The sequence below is a fragment of the Epinephelus lanceolatus genome, chromosome 22 (genome assembly GCF_041903045.1).
Source record: "Epinephelus lanceolatus isolate andai-2023 chromosome 22, ASM4190304v1, whole genome shotgun sequence".
In the NCBI taxonomy this organism is placed as follows: Eukaryota; Metazoa; Chordata; class Actinopteri; order Perciformes; family Serranidae; genus Epinephelus; species Epinephelus lanceolatus.
Window position 1 is genome coordinate 24,042,877 of NC_135755.1, and position 18,649 is coordinate 24,061,525.

Here is an 18,649-nt window from a genome sequence, read left to right on the forward strand (position 1 = left end):
TCCCCAAATAAAGAATCAGCAAGACCTCAATTCAACCCAGCAGCGTGCCTTCCCGAACAGTGACATTACAAGTGAGCCCAATGAGTCAGACTGCCCTGACCTCTTGTGCTTGCGAGACCTAGAACAAGCTGCTGCTCTATGCATGCACCAGCTGCACCGCTGCAGCCCTGACTGAGGCACTAGCTCCATCCAGTGTATGCTGGCTCCCCTCCCCTTACATCACCGCGTCTGGAGGCGGAAGGTGGGGAGGGGTACAAGATTAATGATGGTGCTAACCGCGTATTTATCATCCGGCTGGAGAGTAATGCGACACCTTTCTAATCTGAATATATTTCATTGGGCTGTTATGGCACTCAGCCCTGGGCCCCATGTATGTGTGAGTGCGTGTGTGTGCCTGCACTTGTGTGCGACGCTGGAAGTGTATTTGAATGTTAATCATATCTGCATAAGTTTGTGCGCGGGAATACGTGTGCTTGTAAAGGCATGTGAGTACTGCGATACCAACCGGCCGCCATAAACGCTCACGCTATCTACCCTGGCAAAACGGCCCTGTGGTAATTAGATAAAGATGAAGTTCCTCTTTCCAGCACGTTGGGGCCACGCTCCCCAAGATCCCCTCTTCTGATTCCCAGCTGCCTTATCAGGTGAACACCCTTTCTTCCATCCTCCTCTCCAGCTCTCCCTCTCATTCTCCTGCTACTCCTTTTTGGCACTCAGCAGAAATCAAGATGGATGTCTCCTCAACTGAGATGGGGAGATAGGGAACGCGCAAGGCCAAGATGGGACCTGATAGGGCCCACATTGGGCTGCCGCCCGTTAGATTGGCTCCACTGTCACCACTGCTGCCAGAACTGTGGAGGAACTTTGGAGTAGAAACTACCTGGTTGAGAGGATTATTCTGCCGTAGGTGTTTTCAGACAGGGAGCAGATGGTTGGTCCACACTTGGGCATGGAAAGACCACACACAAATGTGACATTATGCAATAATTTGGCTTTCTTATGTTATGTCATATTTACTGTTACCCTATCATCCATGAATATGGTAGAGTCTCAATAGAGGGCAGCAGCTGAGAGTGTGAAATCTGTTCTGCATATATTTTCTAAATCTATTCTGGTGTTTGGTCCTACATATGGGGTCAAAACGTGGTCATGCATTTGAACCAAGACAGCATAAACATAAGATGTAGAACTGGTCATGGGGAAAAATGGATTTGCAAAATCCAGTGGCAACATAGAACATTTGAACAAACACTGGCCTCATCAATAATTGAATGTCTAAGCCCATAGCTAATTACAGTCATTCATAAGGTACAGCCTCAGCCTTAAGACAGTCTTTGTACTCACAGGCATCTCAATCTCAGGCATTCACAGTATCGAGCATACAGGCTTACATTCTAGTCAACAATCAGCGGTGACAAGGCTGTTGAAATTTTATGCTGGAAGGGAGTGCACACATGGGCACGCTTTCTCACACAAAGAGGTTTTCTCTCGGAGATTATGTGTCTTGCTTTCTTGTGTACCCTTTGCCAATCTGCCATTTATGCAAGTGAATGTATTTCAGACTGCAAAGCTTATTGCGCGCTTCATTGTTCAAGTTCATTGTGAGGCAACAAAGGGAGAGAGGGAGTTAGACGATGATTTTTCAAGTGAGATTTGGATAAGGCATCCTACCCAGTAACTTACCTACCCAGCAACCCATGCTTACATTAAAGCCATCACAACAGCAGCAGCCCCTCGCACACCTGAGTCAAACTCAACAAGATTATTAGAAGCCATGGCTCATGTCCCAGATATGTTGACAGAAGCTTGTGTTGTTGTATTTGTTCTACTATCTTAATTTATTGGGATTACAGGGTTAGTACACCTGTCACTCTCTGTGCCTATGTCTTCAAGTCAGGTACATCGAAGGGTGCCAATGTTAAAAAGTCAACATATTCTCATACAAAAGTTCGTACGATATCCTACAAAAATGCACGCACAGTTCTTATGACATTCTCTGAATTGGCGCCCCACAGACGAGGTTACTTCCTTAATGTAAATTAACGTAATTAACATAAAGTGACAGAGGTTAGGTTGAGGCAAATAAAGTTACTGTGGTAAGGTTAACGAAAAGAAACATGGTGGGGATGGAAGTCCTGTGTTCTCTAACCTTCCTCCTTACTGGTCCACTCGGGACTGCTTTCCTCTTTACTCCCATCAACACAGTGGTCACATGATGGCAGCCTTCCCAACATGTGGGTTATGCATGGATTGCTGTCTCATTGTCATGTCGGACATGCACAAATTTTGGTGCATTACGCTTTGTTGAAAATATATCAATAGTGCATGAGGACAGCCTGAAAACGTTACTTGGATTCATCTTTGCTTGAGATACATAAGGTGACTAGATACTCACACTGACAATATGATAAAGAAATATTGTATAATTTCCTGATGCCTTTGCCGCAGTCCGACAATGAATGAACATTGAAACAGTCACTTTTGACTTGTTATCATTGGTGGCTCACGGACAGATTTCTCACCTGTCATGTATGAGATCCAAGTTCATTTCCTCACTAACGCAGGAACCTTTTCAACCTCCATCATGTCAAAGAAGAGTAATTGGTCTGGTGCTAGAACAGCACTGACTGACTCATGATGTTTCAGTGTCATTACAGCCCTGAGCATCTTTGGCCAGACTTCAGCACCATTTCCCACCATAGTGCTCATATGAATCCCCAGAGGGAGGGACAGTTTATCTGTAGCAGTTAGCAGCTGGTGTCTGCCCCCAAAGACTCCAGTAGCCCCCAGCTAGCGTTGCCACTTCAGATGCTAGTCATTTAGCAAACAAGTCAATCATGCGCGAGCCAACTGCCAAGTGACTTGCCGACGTCCCTTGTGATCCCAGATATAGAGACGAGGGGGCAAAGAAGAGTCACAGCTTGCTGGGTCATGGAAATCAGGTCACAGTGGTCATCAGAAAACTATCTGGGTCTGGCATTCTGCTCTAATAATTGTCGCTGTTGAAACAGTTTGTTATGACAAAACATCAGGGGCCTCTGGTGTCGTCCAGAGTCCACCTCTGTTCATTGACTTTAGCCCATCACAGGACTGTGGATTTAAAAACTAAGTTTAGAATTATGATCTGAACTTAAAAACCTTCCCAAAAGTCTCACCACTGAAATATGTAGAGTCAATGAGCCAGTTAGACAGTCATGTTGTGGAATTGCAAAGGAATCTGTGGCCACCCAAAAATGTAAAATGTTGGGGTAGGAAACTGAATAGCATTCTCCCTGCACTGAACTGGTGTTTTTTTTTTGTCACAAAAGCTTTGAGGATCTTAAAGACTGCACAAATAAGAGCTCCTTTTGAAGTAAATGTAACGTTTTTTTTTCCTTTCACCACATCAGAAATTCAATTTCAGTGGTAAACATCACAATGAATAATTGTATTATCCGAGCTTCTGTAAGGCAGATAAAAAGATACACATCCTTCTTGTATCTCATCTCTTGTCTGACAAAACTGCTTTAGATGTGGCACTGGAGACCTAGGGGCTGACACTCCGTGGCATCAATGAAAGCATGAGTTTGACGGCCGACAACGTCAGCGGCATTAACTCACTTGCCGTCTTTTGTTGCTGGGCTAGAGAAACTTAACAGTAATGTGTGCACACAAATTTCCCTTCTATTGGATTCAATTAGCTTCACGGAGATGGGAAATGTTTTAACTTTGTAGTGTTTTCCTTTCATCATGTGCAGCAGAGCCGAGTACTCTCAAATGTTCTCTTTGAGTTTGTACCTTTATTTGTCTGGCAATGGCAATGTTGCCCAAAAATAGCAGTTGGAACAACTGGAGCAGAATTTGCATCACATTAACACAAAGATTGTACATATCTCCCCAACAAGTTTTCTTTGGCGAAAGCAAGGGACGAATGCTGTAATCTTTCACCTGTAACAACACTTTTTATCAAGTAAATAAAGCAGGATGATAAAAGCCTGCATTGAAATATGAAATATCAGCACTACGGAGTGAGAAACTCATTAATTTTGCATTTGCTTACCATTGGAGAGTAGAGAAATGTCCACTCAGCTAACTCATAGTGTAGATAGAGTAACTTATTAATCAGTACATTACAGAATACGAATAAGACAAGAACTGTTTTGTTTTGATCCAATAGTAAAAATGTCATCAGAATCTGAACTAACAAAAATCTCAGAAAACACCACCTTTATGCAAAGATGTAACTTGATTTGTATGATCAAAGGTTAAACGTGAAATAACACAGCACTGCTCTGCGGAAAGGGCTATGTTTACTCATGCCAATCAGTTTATAAAGGTGAATTCATATTGGATTTACTTGAACAATCATGTACCAAACAGTCTAAGTGCAATGTAAACAAAAGGCATCCAAGCTAACAAGGTAACCCTTGAATTCAAGGTTACAGTCTGCTGCAGCTCCAAAATGCACACACAGGCATATGCAAACCCACATTCTCATATCATCACCCCCCCCCCACGCACACACCGACGCACACTCAAACACATGCATACACGCATGCATGCACAGGCAAATACGTCTCTATCCCTGTAGTGCCCTCCTTGGCAAAATCTCAGTGCCAGTCTCTTAATGAAATGCTCAATTAGGGTCTTTAAATAGGTAATTATGCAGTGCCTAATCCCTTAGCTCCTAGGCCCTATCTCATTTAGATGACACTTGGGCAGGCGAAATGGGAGGGGCAGGCACCGGGGCCTTAGTTTCTGTCATCAAAGCCCCTCCGTGGTGGCACAGGCGGCCCTGTTAATGATAAGGCACATCCAGGCAGTCAGTCAACAGCGACTCCCAGTGAGGGCCACTGACAGCATGGGAGATGGCAATGTCAGGCTTGACAGTGTCTTAATCATGTTTGTGAGTGTTCGGGGGTGGATTGTATTGGGTTGGGGGAGCTTGTATAAAGGTTTCTAAGAGGATGTTAGATGTAGAGCGAGAGCAGTAAAGACTATTCGTGTGATGTGGGCTTATGTGCATTTTTTGCGATGATTTCCAAGTTAATTTTACAAGAAACAAGGACAGAGGGAGAGAAAATCACTTCCAAATGTCAAACTGTGTATTTTGCTTGATGCCAGGCGTTGACAGAACGGTTTTGATTTCCTGTACTGACATTTGTTTGAAGGTGGCATTTGATTTGAATTTCAATCTCCAAACTGGGGCTGGAGAAAAGGACCTATTCATTCGTTTTCAGCAGCATAATAAAATGTCTTGTTCGAGTGCTACAATATACCATCACTGACGGGGGGACTGCTCTTGTTTGGTTGCTAACGTAGCAATGGCAAGCATTTGTCTTAGTGAAACGACAAAGGGGGAATTGTTGCTCTTGCCTTGGGGTGAACCATTGCTTTCCCTCGACCGAGTTGCACAAGCAGCCTGCTCTGCCTTTTGTGAGAACAATAGCTTAGCTTGGCGAAAACACCTTTCAAGGGTGTCCAAGAACTAAAAAAAGTTCAGCTTTTCAAACCTATTAATCAGCAGCGGCCACATCAAAGAGCTCTGTAAACTTTAGTAAGGATACTTGAACCACTGAAATATTGAAACAGCTTTCTAAAATGCTGTTCATCCCCACCCTGCATGTCCTTTGACAGTCTTATCAGGATATAGATGAAAAAGCAGAAACAACACAATTTCACCTCTATCTGTGTATTCAGCAAAAACATCTCATATCTGTGATAGTATTTTTTTTGTCCCGTTGCCCTCCCTGTTGGCACTGATGTATTTTCATGCAAAAAGCTTTTGATAAGCTGCGGGTTCTAATGCCGCCTGTCTGTTCTCTCAGTTGTTGACTCAGGCTTTCTTATCAAGTCTGAGTCATGGCAAAAACACCAGTGCCCATAATACACTGAAAAACAAGAATCCCTGTCAGTGTCCTCATGAACACCAGTTTGACCAGCGCTGCAGACACTCAGACGACAGCGAGACAGGATGACATTTATGTACCATTTGAAGCCTGTTGATAAAACTGACATAGCAACATAAATCATTCATAAACAAAGCAACATTTTCACTCTTTAATTTAGCTTAGATTAGATATGCTGCCCATGAGAAATCCACATGGCCTGTTGCTAAGGCCGCATCATGAGTGCACTTATTGAAACATTCGACGCAACACCTTAGGCAACAGATAGCATACAGTATGCTAGGCTAATTGAAGGGAAGTTCACCCGCCATTGCCTTAGCGCAGTACAGCAAACCATAATGTGGCGTTACATTTTAGCTCAGGGTATATCAAGGCAAATTAGCATTTAGATAATGGGAGACACTTGGCATTTTAATTATTTTGCTGCCCTATGAGTGTAGCGTGTATGCCCCCAGCGCCTCCTTACATCCTTCATGTACGCCTAAGTAGTGCATTTACATACCAAACGGCTTGGCTTGTGTACAAAAGCCACTAAAATGTCACCGCCGCACAATGTACCTTGGTGTTCAATTGTTTCGAAAAGATAAGGAGGCATATTGTCGTTGACTTATGCCATATGTATTAGGGGGCAACACAATTCCCAGTGCTGTATTATTCAGTTATTTTCAATAGAAGTCTGTTGTGATGTTTTCTGCCATGTCGGCGAGTGGCAGTGGAATGCTGTTTTGTCTGTTTGAGGGCTCTGTACTTTCCATAAAACGACATGAGCTCAGGCTGGGAACAACCTCCCTCTCACCCTCCTTCCTCTCTCTCATTTTCTCTGCCTCACGGAAGTGAGATTATTCATCCTCCCACAGACCGTTGCTGTGTTGGGGGTAGATGTCAAAGTGCCAGGAGCATGTGGTGCAAAGGGTATGCGTGCCTGCTCTCTGCTTGTATGTGTCTATTTGTGCACATGAATGCCTGAGTTTACATTTGTGAGCATGAATGTGTAGGAGTTTTGTGTTTCAGGCTGCATCTATACAATTAGATGCGGACCTGAGCTTTGTGCGTTTGAGGGTGAGGAGAGTTTGCATGTTTATTATTCTCTCATTTCTTTACCTGCTGTCATCTCTCTAGTTCCCTCCCTTCAGGAAACAATACCTTTAGACTGTCAGAATGGCCTCGCCACTATCATCTGCTCTTCAGCAGCGCCTGCTTTTTGTCCCTCGATCTCTCTTTCCTCTCTTCCATCTCTCTCGCGCTGCCTCTGTTAGGCGTACAAGCACAGACGGAGCGTGAGAAAAGCTGGCAGTGAGGCACATTCCCTTGCTTCCCTCCCTCTGCCTCTCTACCCTACAGCGAGCTCTCCTCTCCCTCCCTACATCCTCGCCTCCTTCCTTCCTCTCCCCTCCACATTACTTTCCCCTTTCTCTCACCACCTCTCTCCCTCTCTGCCTCGTTGCTCCCCTTATCCATTATATTTCCACCCTTCTGCTCCACCCTCCCCTCACTCCCCCTTTTCTTTCTGGTTCATAATATGCAACATGATTTAGCCCTCCCCTGTTCATGCAGCATAAATTTAATCCCAGCCATTCCAGGTTGGCTGCTGCTGCTGCTGTGTCTACCATTTTTTTCCTCATTTCCCCCCCATCCTGCCACACACTCTGCTCCCGAAACAATAGACTCCCCAAGATTCAGCCTGTTTGTATGATAACAAGTTTTTTCCCTTGTACTAAATGCCGATGCGCAAGGTCAAGCACGACCCAAGTGGCACATGCTTGTATTATAGTAGCCACCCACACTGTGACAAGCAAACATAGCACAAGAGAAGGCTGCCCAACAAGCAGGCAATCATTTGAATAGTTTACACAGCTCACACGCTCACCCAAAGGCTGATTGTGCTGGGTACTGGTTTTATCTGCCACCCATTGAAAAGACATTAGTGGCGCCCATTAGAGTTCAATAGGTAATATGTTTACCTGTGTCATCAAGGTCAAAGGACGTGATCCCAACATGCAGACAAAGATGAAATATGTTGTGTTTTCTCCCTCTCTAAACTCCTCAGTGTCCTCAAAGCTTCCCCAATAGCTATGTAACCTTGTGTGTGTGTGTTTTTGTTTGTGTCTGCCTGTGTGTGCACTGTGTTGGTATGCTTTCAGGGAGCAGCACAACAGGGCACTGGGATAATCAGTCACTAGACTGCAGGTCAGGGTCTTGCACTGTGGGGACCATCCATCTGAACCCAACAGCTGCTGGGGAACGTGGCAAGAGGAATGGGACGAGAGAGAAAGATGGGTGAAGAGAGAGAAACAGAGAGGGAGAGAGAGAGAGAGAACAAGTGGTGAGGTAGACCAGGTAGAGAGAAAAGTCAAGGAGAGGCTGTTGAGAACAAAAAGAGCACACACAGAACGAGTGGGAGGAGGAGGAGGAGTGTTCGCGAGCTGATGCTACGTGGCGATTTTAGTCACTAAAGTGTGTGCTCAAGGTCAGTTTGGGTGGGCTGAATTCTCATGAGGACACAACCTTGCTCTTTGCACCCAAACAAGGTAACAGTTTTCAAATTGCAACATCCTCTCCTTGACCCGTGTTTTCTGGCACAAACTTGTTTTTACAGCAGTGTGCGCTCTATGACAATGTGTAACGTCTATATACGGCGGCAAGCATTTTGCATGAAATTGGAGACACATAAAAGACCCGACGATATTATTTGATTAATAACAGTGTTCGCGAGCGAGGTGAATAAATGCTATTTTACTCTATTTGTGGTGTGACATTTCAAAGTCCAGATCATTTTGGCAACAAAAAAAGGGGGGAATGGCTTTGAAATTTCCTGCCGCTAATTTGCAACGGACACACATCTGAGATGGGATTGTGATAGCTTCCTTGTCCTACAGCCGCAGCAGGTGCTTTTAAACCAATTATTAGACAGACAAATGTCATCAGATGCAATTAGCTTCCCGCTGTGCGTTTCATGTTGGGTGATCATTCATAAGAAAACAAGATATAAGCAGAGACATCAGTTACAGCATTGGCAGCATTTGCCTGTCAGAAATTAGTCAGGCTCGCAGGCGGAACCGTAAAACCCTGACTTTTCCTCGCACAGAAAGTCAGGCGGTACCACCCGAAGGATAGTTTATGACCGTGGGAGGCTTGTTTGAGGGAGGTCAGGGGAGGCGAGGAGGGAGGGGTGGTGGTGGTGGGGGGGAGTAAATAAATAAGTAAAGCAAATAAACTCCTCTGATGTGTGGTTGTCAGGGTCTTTCATGTGGAGGCTGCACTTGAGGGCATAGCTTAGCTTAGCTTGAGGGATGTTATTACACATGCCGGCTGATCGGGAGCGATGTGTGAGAAACGGCCTTGTCACTCGGTCTTAAATCACACCATCGCGGGCAGAAGAAAGTAGCGGTGGATGAAAAAAAAAAAAGAGTAAAAAACACACAGAAGAGAAAAACAAAAGGGGAGAGCGGTTAGGAAAAGAAAAGAACTACACATATGGAAGCTTAGGAAACTTAATGCAGTGAGGAGAGTGACAGACTTTACACTGTGGCATTAAAGAAAGAACTACAGTAAAATAAAGATAAAAGAAATGGCTGCAGCGACCATGTAAAACACATTGTGACTTAACCTGAATTTAACCCCTCTTGATGAGGAAGTGGGGCTTGGAAAAGGAAGTGGGTGGGCGTTGATGTATGAGGTTGGGGAGCTGCCTTTGATGAGCTTATTTAATAAATCTGGTCATATGATGTTTAAAAAAAAAAAGCTAGGGGCACCGTGAGTTGGCGTCTGACACAGGCAGCAATGTTTCACTGTTACTAAATCTGTTGAATGAGGGTAAGTGCTAGTGCACAGCAACCTGTGCCCTTTTATATGCCCTTTGACCTTAAAGCCTTAATTTAAGGAAAAGTGACTCCTTAAATATCCCCGTCCCTGCTCATTCCCTGAGCCATCACAGAACAACATATTAATCTCAGGGCAAGGGCTCAAAGAGAGAGCAAAGAAAAAGGCAAGTGCAGGTCACTGACACCCATTACACAGATGGAGAAAGAGACGTGTGTGTCGCTAAATTATTTCACATATTTTCATATTTAATTAATTCTAAATCTAACTATAATTTTCACAATTTCATTAATAATTTAAAGTAAAGTATTTGTGAACATCAGGCAGCCATATTGTAACCAAATATGCTTAATAATACAATGACATATGATGTATCCCTGTTGGTATTCTGTAAATAGTGTGTGTGATGACACATTGAAGGCTGGTAGGTACTCATTTATTTTCCTGGTAGCTTTCAAATAACTATAATATTCTTAAAATGCTGTTTTTAATGCAGGTTTTGGCATAAAATATCAAATAAATAAGATACAGAGAAGAAGCAGAGACCGAATAAAACAAGAAAAACAACAATAAAATACGATTAAAATGACATCTCAGTTGGCAATAATGTCTCAATTATGATTTAGTATGACAATGAAGAGTCGTTAAATGGCTCTGGTGCAATACTGTTAAAGCATATTGGCAATGATGTACTATGTTTTTTCAAATTAATCAAAAGTAAATACGCAACTCTATGCCAGATTCCTTAAACATCAGCCATTGTGCCTTAATCAGGGTTAAAATAGTTTAATTACACATCATGTCAACAGCAAAAGGAAGGTGGTGGAATCTGTGCCCACTGCAGCCCCGACTCTTCTGCTTAACTTCACAGGAAGAGCATCAGTACTCTCCAGAAGCTCTTTGTGAAGCGGGGTCTGTCTCTCTCAGCATCACTGCAAAGTGACAAAGAGATGCCACAGAGATCTTCGCAGTACCAACACAGTAGCCTATCCCGTGTGCTTACTGCCACAGCCCTGCATATCACTGTAGTCTGAAAGTGTGCGTGTGTGGGGGGGTAATTACTGCATTCTTTAACTCTGCTGGTCCGGAGGGAAATAGAAAAGTCCTGCCTCATAAAACGAAACAAATTCTTATTTGCTGTGCCTGGCTGGGCATGATACTGGGCCACTTTTTATAACCCAGTGCAGTATGGATCACATCCTCTGTAGTTCTGCTCTGCTTTGTCCTTGCATGTGTTGAGCTAATTACAGAGGAATTGGCCTTAATAGATTTGGTGGCATTTTTGCGGCTGCTTTGGTCTGTTAGGATAACATACTGTGAATCCACTATTTCCTTGAAGTTCAATTCAGTTTGTGCATGAGCCTGAAATTAAAAACACCCCGTTTAAAAAGCCCCTGGAGCCGGCCAAAGTGAAATTAGTCAACTTGCACGAGAGATGGGCATAATGTGGTGCAACTGCTCCGCTCAAGCCTATGTTGGATCTGTTAAAAACGGCACCATCGGTAGCATTCTCGTGTCAGCACTTGTTCCCCACTGCTTTGTACTCGGTTTGCCAAAATATTACAGCATGTGCGAGAACATGGAAAGACAAAATTGCCGTGAAGCTGATGTTGTGAACCTGCTGCTTTGGGGAGCTCATAACTATTCCGCCTGCATTCTTTCCCATAACAAGTTTATTGCAGTATGGCTGGAATATAAGATAAATATGACTGATTCCTTTGTTTTTTTCTTTCTCAATAATATTGCTATTCTAAATAGACCAGAATACCAAACACACATGCTTAAATGAGAATAGAGACCAGCCATTATGGAGAGTATAAACATCCCACCCTCCTTCTCTTTCACATTTCTGATAAGGATCATGGGGAAGGAGAGAGAGTAGACAGCTCAACAGCCCCTTTCTTTTTCTTGCCACACACTCCCCCCTTTTCTAATTAACATTGTGCATGTTGTCAGGCTTTGTTTAATAATGCATGATTGCTATCAGCAGCAAAATCCTTTGAATGAAGCACCACTGAATGGGAACACAATAATACCACCAGGGGCTCAGGAAGAAAGACAAGATTGTTTTTTCTGTCTATTGTAATAAATGTTCAATGGAAAGCATCAATGCCACCAAATGTATGAAAGTGAAGGTGCAGAGCGCAACACAAAACGGCCATGTTGGGGATAAAATGGGCAAAGGTGGCGCCGCCTTTGAGGGAGTCTTTTATACGGATAAATGGCGAGGATCGTTTTTACTCATGTGCATGTTCATACGTGTAATTACGCGTGCATAAAAACAAGCTTTCATACAAAAAAAGCTGCAGTATTTGGGATAAAATCCATTGTCAGACAACAATGCAGTTGGGTTGCTGCTTCTCTGCCAGGTCTGGCAGGTGGCTTGTCTCCCCATAGCACGTTAGGAATCTGCAGTGCAATTTCCTGTAAAAATTAACACCACAAATCAACGCTAAATATAATTGCTTTCATTTTTGGTATAAACCGAGGTTTTTGGGAGCGGGGGGTGCTCTAGCCGTGCTTACATTAGCTTCTCCTTGTATTTACTCACATGGCACGGCCTCTTGGTTGTCTCACTGGTGGTTACACAACATACAGATGGTTTTGTTTGCCTCTATCAGCGTGTGTGTTTGACTGTGTGTGCGCGTGTGGAAATGGGTGTGTGTGCAGGCCGGCCGTGAATAGAGAGAGGGAGGGCTGCTGAGTGCTGTTTCTTGCGCGCAGCCTAATGTCATGTCATTATGGAAATTCACACATTAATTAACTCAAAGGCTATCACTTAGATTTGGAGGGGCAGATGCGTGAAACAATAACCGGAGGAGACAGACAGCTGTACCTGCGCTTCATACGATCACACTGCAGCTTTATCCCCTCACGCCTGTTTTTTTTTTTTTTGTTTGGTTTTTTTTCAGTTCAGTTGATTCTAATCAAATTCAGAGTCGCTACAAACACCACTCATGTGAAAATTCTGTCTAGTGTGCTCAAATGTATGTATATGTGTACGCATTTGTGTTTGTAAGCGTGTGTGTGTGTGTGTGTCGGTGGTGGTGTGAGCGGGGGATGAGATTGCCTCAAATTGATTCCCTTCGCCACACGTCCCCCGCTCTTGCGCTTGCTGCTAGCCCTGCAGCGCTTGGAGACAGGTAGTCGTGTCTATCTCCCCCCAACACAAATCGAGTGTGACAGGTGCGCTATCTTCCCGTCTTTTCTGCCATTTACAGCCCACAGAAATGAAAGAGGGAGAGCTAGGGGCAAGAAAGAGGATGATTGGTAACAGGGAAATGAGGTACTTTGTCATCATCGGGCCTGCTGATTGGGCTTAGGGGGGCTTGTTTTTCTTTTTTCCCTTTTTTTTCCTCTCTTTTAGTGGGTGGTGGTCAAATCTGCAGATAAACAGCCCAATAAAATATTATTTCTAGCAACAGCATTTATATGCACAGTTGCTGCCTCGAGAACAGACAGCTACTGAAACTGCAGATTCCAAAACTTCAAGAGATCTGACATGTCATGTTTGATCTCATGCTACATAAAGTGTCTGAAAAGTCATGGTACGCAGACCATGCACTGGTCGGCCTTCAACCGGTCGCCGCAGCTGAAACAACAGCATCCTGCAGGACAATGCGGGCAGACTAGCCGGCATGCTAACCAGCAGTACTGTGTGTCATCAAAGCTCACACACTTGGATTAGCTGGGAGCTGTGTTACGAGCCGAAGACTACCGCAGAGCATCCATCACTAAGGATCAAGCTCTGGCTTAAGCAAATGGATGACAAGGGATAGAGCCGGTCTGCGGCTAATACTAGCTCACTGTATCACATTGATTTTCACAGCCAATGAAGTGGCCCTTCGATAAAGGGCTGAAACATGAATGGCAACACTTGGCCACTCTGTCTTATAGATTTAATTTGTTGTTTGAGCTGCGCTGGAAAAAGAGTGTGTGCTAAACCTAAGCTGCTCCATCACTTTGTATTGGCACTTAGAGCTATTAAAGCATCTATTATGGATTACGTGTGGTGTGACGGGCATAAATATGAGTTGGTTTATTGAATGCGTATATCATGATGTAACTGAAAGACAGCATTTATATCTTGTATTGTCTTTTAAGAAAGTCTCTCAGTGCTTGAATTTACTTTAACTCCTGACTGAAGAGCTATGAAATTGCTTTCAGCATTTATGAATATTTCCTGTACTTCCCCACATGCAACAGAGGCGCTTTTTATGTGAAACAGATATCAACACTGATCTTAGGCGGACTTAAAATGTACTCTTATTATACAGCGCGTTTAATTGGTGCTCGCGACCAAAGCTGTGAAGACAAAATCTTATTAGTCCACCCTTTCATCTGTGTGGTTTTCTTCCTCTCTCTCTTGCACTCTCTATCGCTCTCCCTCTCATGCACACGTGCACACGCATTGTGTGAAGTGACTATTCCATTTAGAGAACTGTCAGAACATACCCTGTGAGCACATCAGCCTCTTCCTATCCTCTGTCAGCTCCAGCCGAGGCTGTGTGGGGGTATGTCAGAAATGTGCAGGGATAGATAAAACCCGTGGAGCCAAACAGCTTTGTTTCATTCAGTCCCTCTCTCTCTTTTTCTCTCCATTTTTCCCTCCCTCCCTCTCCCTCTTCCTCTCCCCATCCCTCCTTGCCTTGCATAGGCTGTGAATACCCTGCATCTGAGAAATCAGACCAGACTGACTCACAGGGCTCTGTGAGCCAGCGCCACCGAGGCTGCCAAAGCATGCTGGTGCCAAGCTGTCCCACCATGCACAGAGCCAGACCCACGCTGCTGCTGCCGCTGCTGCTTGTCCTGGGTCTGTTCCTCCACCTCGCCGACGCTCAAAGTAAGTGGACCGTTGGCTTTCACGTGGGCCTCAAGTGTTGTGTCCTGCTGGGTTGGGGGTGGGGTGGCAAGGGTGGGATTGCTTTTGTTTGTTTTTTCCCCTCACTGAACATCATCAGACACATCAATACTTGATGTAACACACATGCAACCGAAACACTTTATGAAATGCAGAAATCTTCATCAAACACACTTGCTGGTATTCATTAAGATGAGACTGCTGATACACTGGTGTGATATCACTACTACTGATATAAGAGAGTCTCTTTATCTAAATGTCAAAATCCAAATGTAAAATTCATTTCAGTTACATTTTAATAAATTAAGGCCACTCTGTGAATAATGAAAATAGTGGGGGAAATACAGAATCTCTATCATTCATCATATAAAAAATATCAAAGTCCCTCTTCACTCAAAAATGACCTTCGCTGCGCAGAATAATGTATGTGCAGAGTCTGACACTAGAAGACTGCTGAAGGGGGAACATTCTGTCCGCGCTCACCTTAAATCTGAGTTCAAATGTTCACGTACGCACAAGATAGTTCTGTGACATCTCAACTAGGGATGCACCGATTTATTGGCCAGACATCATGGCCTTGTTGACTGCCACGGGCCTATCAGCAAATAAGATGACATCCACTGATGGCAGTGGCCGCTGTTTTCCTGTTGTGTCACATCAATTTTGAGCAGGCTCAAAACCACGGCCTGGCTCGAATGGTGTCATGTTTTCACAGCGACAATAGAAAAGGTGTTTGGGATGAACAGAGAGATTCCCCAGGACGCCTTTGGGACAATAGGATGCAGTAAACTCACTTTTGACATTTTATGAATGAAATGAGGTAACTGAAAGTTTTTTGGGGAATGGGGGGTGGGACCATGTGATACACAAAATATTATTCCAAGCAGAGTATTTTTATATATCTTGAAACAAGTTTGGAGGAATCCTGTGTCAATGAAACTTCTCCATCTCTAATGTTCATCTCACCAAACTATCAAAATGAGTTCAAGTCCCTATTTCCCAACAACTTTTTTTTTCTGCTGCAAAAACTGCCATGTGAACCAGAAACGCTCAGACCTCAGCCAAGAATCTCATCATGAGAAGTCATTGGAATTGAGTTACTTGACATCAGACACCTGCCCATTGATGTGTGACAACAGTTTTCAAACCTCATTGAGCTCTGGTCCTGCACCACAGCACCCCCCCCCCCCCCCCCTCCCGCCCTCTCTCTTTTTTTTTTTTTTACACTAAGATCCATGAATCATTAGCTTCTGGAGTCACAGAGGGATGAATAAAAGTTTTATTGCTCCCTTTGCACCGTCTGAAATCCCCTCAGTTCAGCTGAATATCTCTGACTGAAGGGATCATTCACCCAAGGTCATATACAACGGAGCCACGCAAAGTGAAATTGATGGGAGAGATTCACAACTTTGTGCTTGAGAAATGTTCCCTGCAATCTGTTCAAATGTGTTTTATTTTTCTTCTCTGCCTCCCGCCACATATGTCTCACAGCGGGGAAGAGGCAAGCGGAGAAATGTATTCTCCGTTTATCCCCCGTTTTATGTGCAGCTCCAGGATTTATTGACACAATTTAATTACGGGACCTTCCCAAAACGGCATTAACAGTCGATAAACGTTACCATTGAGGGGGCTCTTTAGTAGTTATCTTTTCAGAAACTCCCATCTTCCACAGTCTAGTGTGAATTTACATAACAGCATTTGATGAGAAAAAACCCCCCACTATTGCCAAAACCTTGCCTCAGACAACTGTCTTGACAAAACTTCCACTCTCGCGTGTCCAGACATTCCACAGACACATCTGAGCACAAATGTAACAGAGCCCTGCACAAGTGCAGTCAGCGGGCCCCAAATCTTGACGCCTCTGTGCTCACCATCCCCCCAGAACCCCCCATTAATTTCCTTCCTTTAGCCGTCTGGCTGTGAGCAGCTGCTGCTACCTCATACCCTACTTAAACAGCTGTGCTGGGTCATCATTTCAAAGCCAAAACAAACTTATCATGAGGTAGCCACACTGGCTGTCTGTTAATGACTGAGGGGGTGTGTGGGAGTCAGGGAGGTCACAGGGATGAGGTGTGTGTCCTGTCTGCAACCGAGGTAAGAGAGCAAGCGTGTGCTCACAGCCAGAACCACTCCAGGCAGTGCATATTAGCCCAGGGATTTATATTTGCACCATTCTGTTCCTGCGCTGCCTGATCTCCCACATGCACGTGTTAGTTCCTCCCCTTCCTAACTCCCTTCTATTGTTTTTCTTCCTAATCGCTCTCTTGCCAATTTTCTCCTCATTTCTTATTTGGGCTTTTTCTTTCTAATGTGTTTCCGCCTGCGTCTTTGTCTTCTCCCCACCTTGTCCCCTTGCTGTTTGGAAGCAGTGCAATAGCCCCTTCCAGCGACTGAGCAGCTCCTTAATTTCCTCCACTGTGCTACTGCATGCCCAACCCAGACACTCTGGGGCTTTCTCTCCATCTGTGGTGTGTGCTGAGGACCAAAAAGACCTCCACTCTGCTCCAGACTAAACCCCAGCACCAAAACTCGGGTTGCATTTCCAAAGGGAAAGCTGCCCTCTGTTGGTGCTCTGGTTCCATTTGGGCGTGAGCTAGCCTCCGGCTGCGGACATGGTGGAGGATATGAGACACGTGAGAGCAAGAAAATGGCTGAGTCGGCCTGCTCAACAGATGGCACGATCCTCGGAGCCAGTCCTACTCGCCACCCCACACAGTGGACACTGCAGCCCCCTCTCAAGAAAAAATGCCAATCAGGCCCCCGAACAAACACACATAGCTGTTAATGTGTTAATGGGAGTGCTACCAAATTTGTTCTTTCTGCGAGTGTTTCCAAGTGAGACCTGTATGTAGCTGGGAAGAACATGACAGAATCAAAAATGATCTTAGAGGGTTGTGTAGCTATGTTTCACTGTTTGGTCTGTTGGTTTGTTTTCACTCCATCATTGTTTTGTCTTTGGCCTTCTCTCTCTGTTGCTCTCCCTCTCGTTTTCTCCTTCACCCTGTCCCCCTCGCTCTTCAAATGCGGACCAATTAATTTGTGTGGCAAATTGGGCTTGGCAATAGCTTGAAAGAAGGGCATAATTGTCCCCGGTGAGCCAAGGGGACAGAGCGCGCGAGAGGAAGAGCAGGGAGGCAACAAACAATTCCTCTGTGTCGTTTTGCTCAACAGTAATGCAAAAAGGGAAGCATCGGAGGATGAGAGGAGAGCTGGAGGCATTTAGCATGTCCACCTGGGCTGGGATGAATCAGGCTGAAACTTTGGTGTGGGCATCGGCGCTAAATAACTTGGCAGTTCATTAACTCGATAGATTGTTTCATGAGTCGGACACTAAAATGAGGAAAGGAAAAAACTGGTGTTAGAAGTTAGTGTGTGTTTCAATTCAATGTGTGGAAGTAGAAAGTTTCCCCCAGGCATCGTTTTGTGATTGGACTACAGTATGCAACACATTGACCTATACTAATTGAGCTACATTAGCTGAACTGTAAAAGTCAAAACTGCTGACTGTTTATTTTTCTCTCTCTCAATGAGCAAATTCATATCAAATATACAGCTTCATAAATATGCTTATTGAAATATGCCAAGATACATCGGCAGGGAAAACATCCACCGGTTTCTACCCCATGCTGCGTCAGACCATGTCAAACCCTGGGCCCTAATAGTGCTTTAATTGATTCCTCTCCACCCTGGTGGATGGCATGGTGAGTCCCAGCGAGCCAGCATGCTTCTCTTTAACACGTCAAATGAGTATCGACAGGCCCCTCCAGCCTCTCTAAACATTAAGATGTTAACACCCAAACCTCATCTCTCTCTCACTATTTACAGCCAGGCATGTACTCAGAAGCATGCAAACGCCTCGCGCCTCAAATGTATGTGCGAATCCTTTTGAGCCAGCAATCAAAGGTGAACCACATGGGATGAAAAACAGCAAATTGTCTATTGACGCGGCACTTCTTTTGAGCCACTGCAGTGTAGGAAACGCAAGATAGGGGTAGGATGGGGGCAGAGTTAGTCACATTTTAATACAACAACATGAAGATAGTGACATTTAAAGGGGGCAGCAGCTAAAATTAAAATTCCA

At 44.4% G+C, this 18,649-nt stretch overlaps 1 protein-coding gene across 49 annotated transcripts in view; it reads left to right on the top strand.

Annotated features, from left to right (window-relative positions):
* ptprda (protein tyrosine phosphatase receptor type Da) overlaps positions 1-18,649 on the top strand; it is a 428,165-nt gene that overhangs the window by 309,179 nt on the left and 100,337 nt on the right. For all 49 annotated transcript variants that reach the window (XM_033651569.2, XM_078164079.1, XM_078164087.1 and 46 more), the window contains one exon: positions 14,365-14,550. In XM_033651569.2, the coding sequence (XP_033507460.1) occupies positions 14,448-14,550 (103 nt within the window). In that variant the 5' untranslated portion in view covers positions 14,365-14,447. The remainder of the gene's footprint in view (positions 1-14,364; positions 14,551-18,649) is intronic.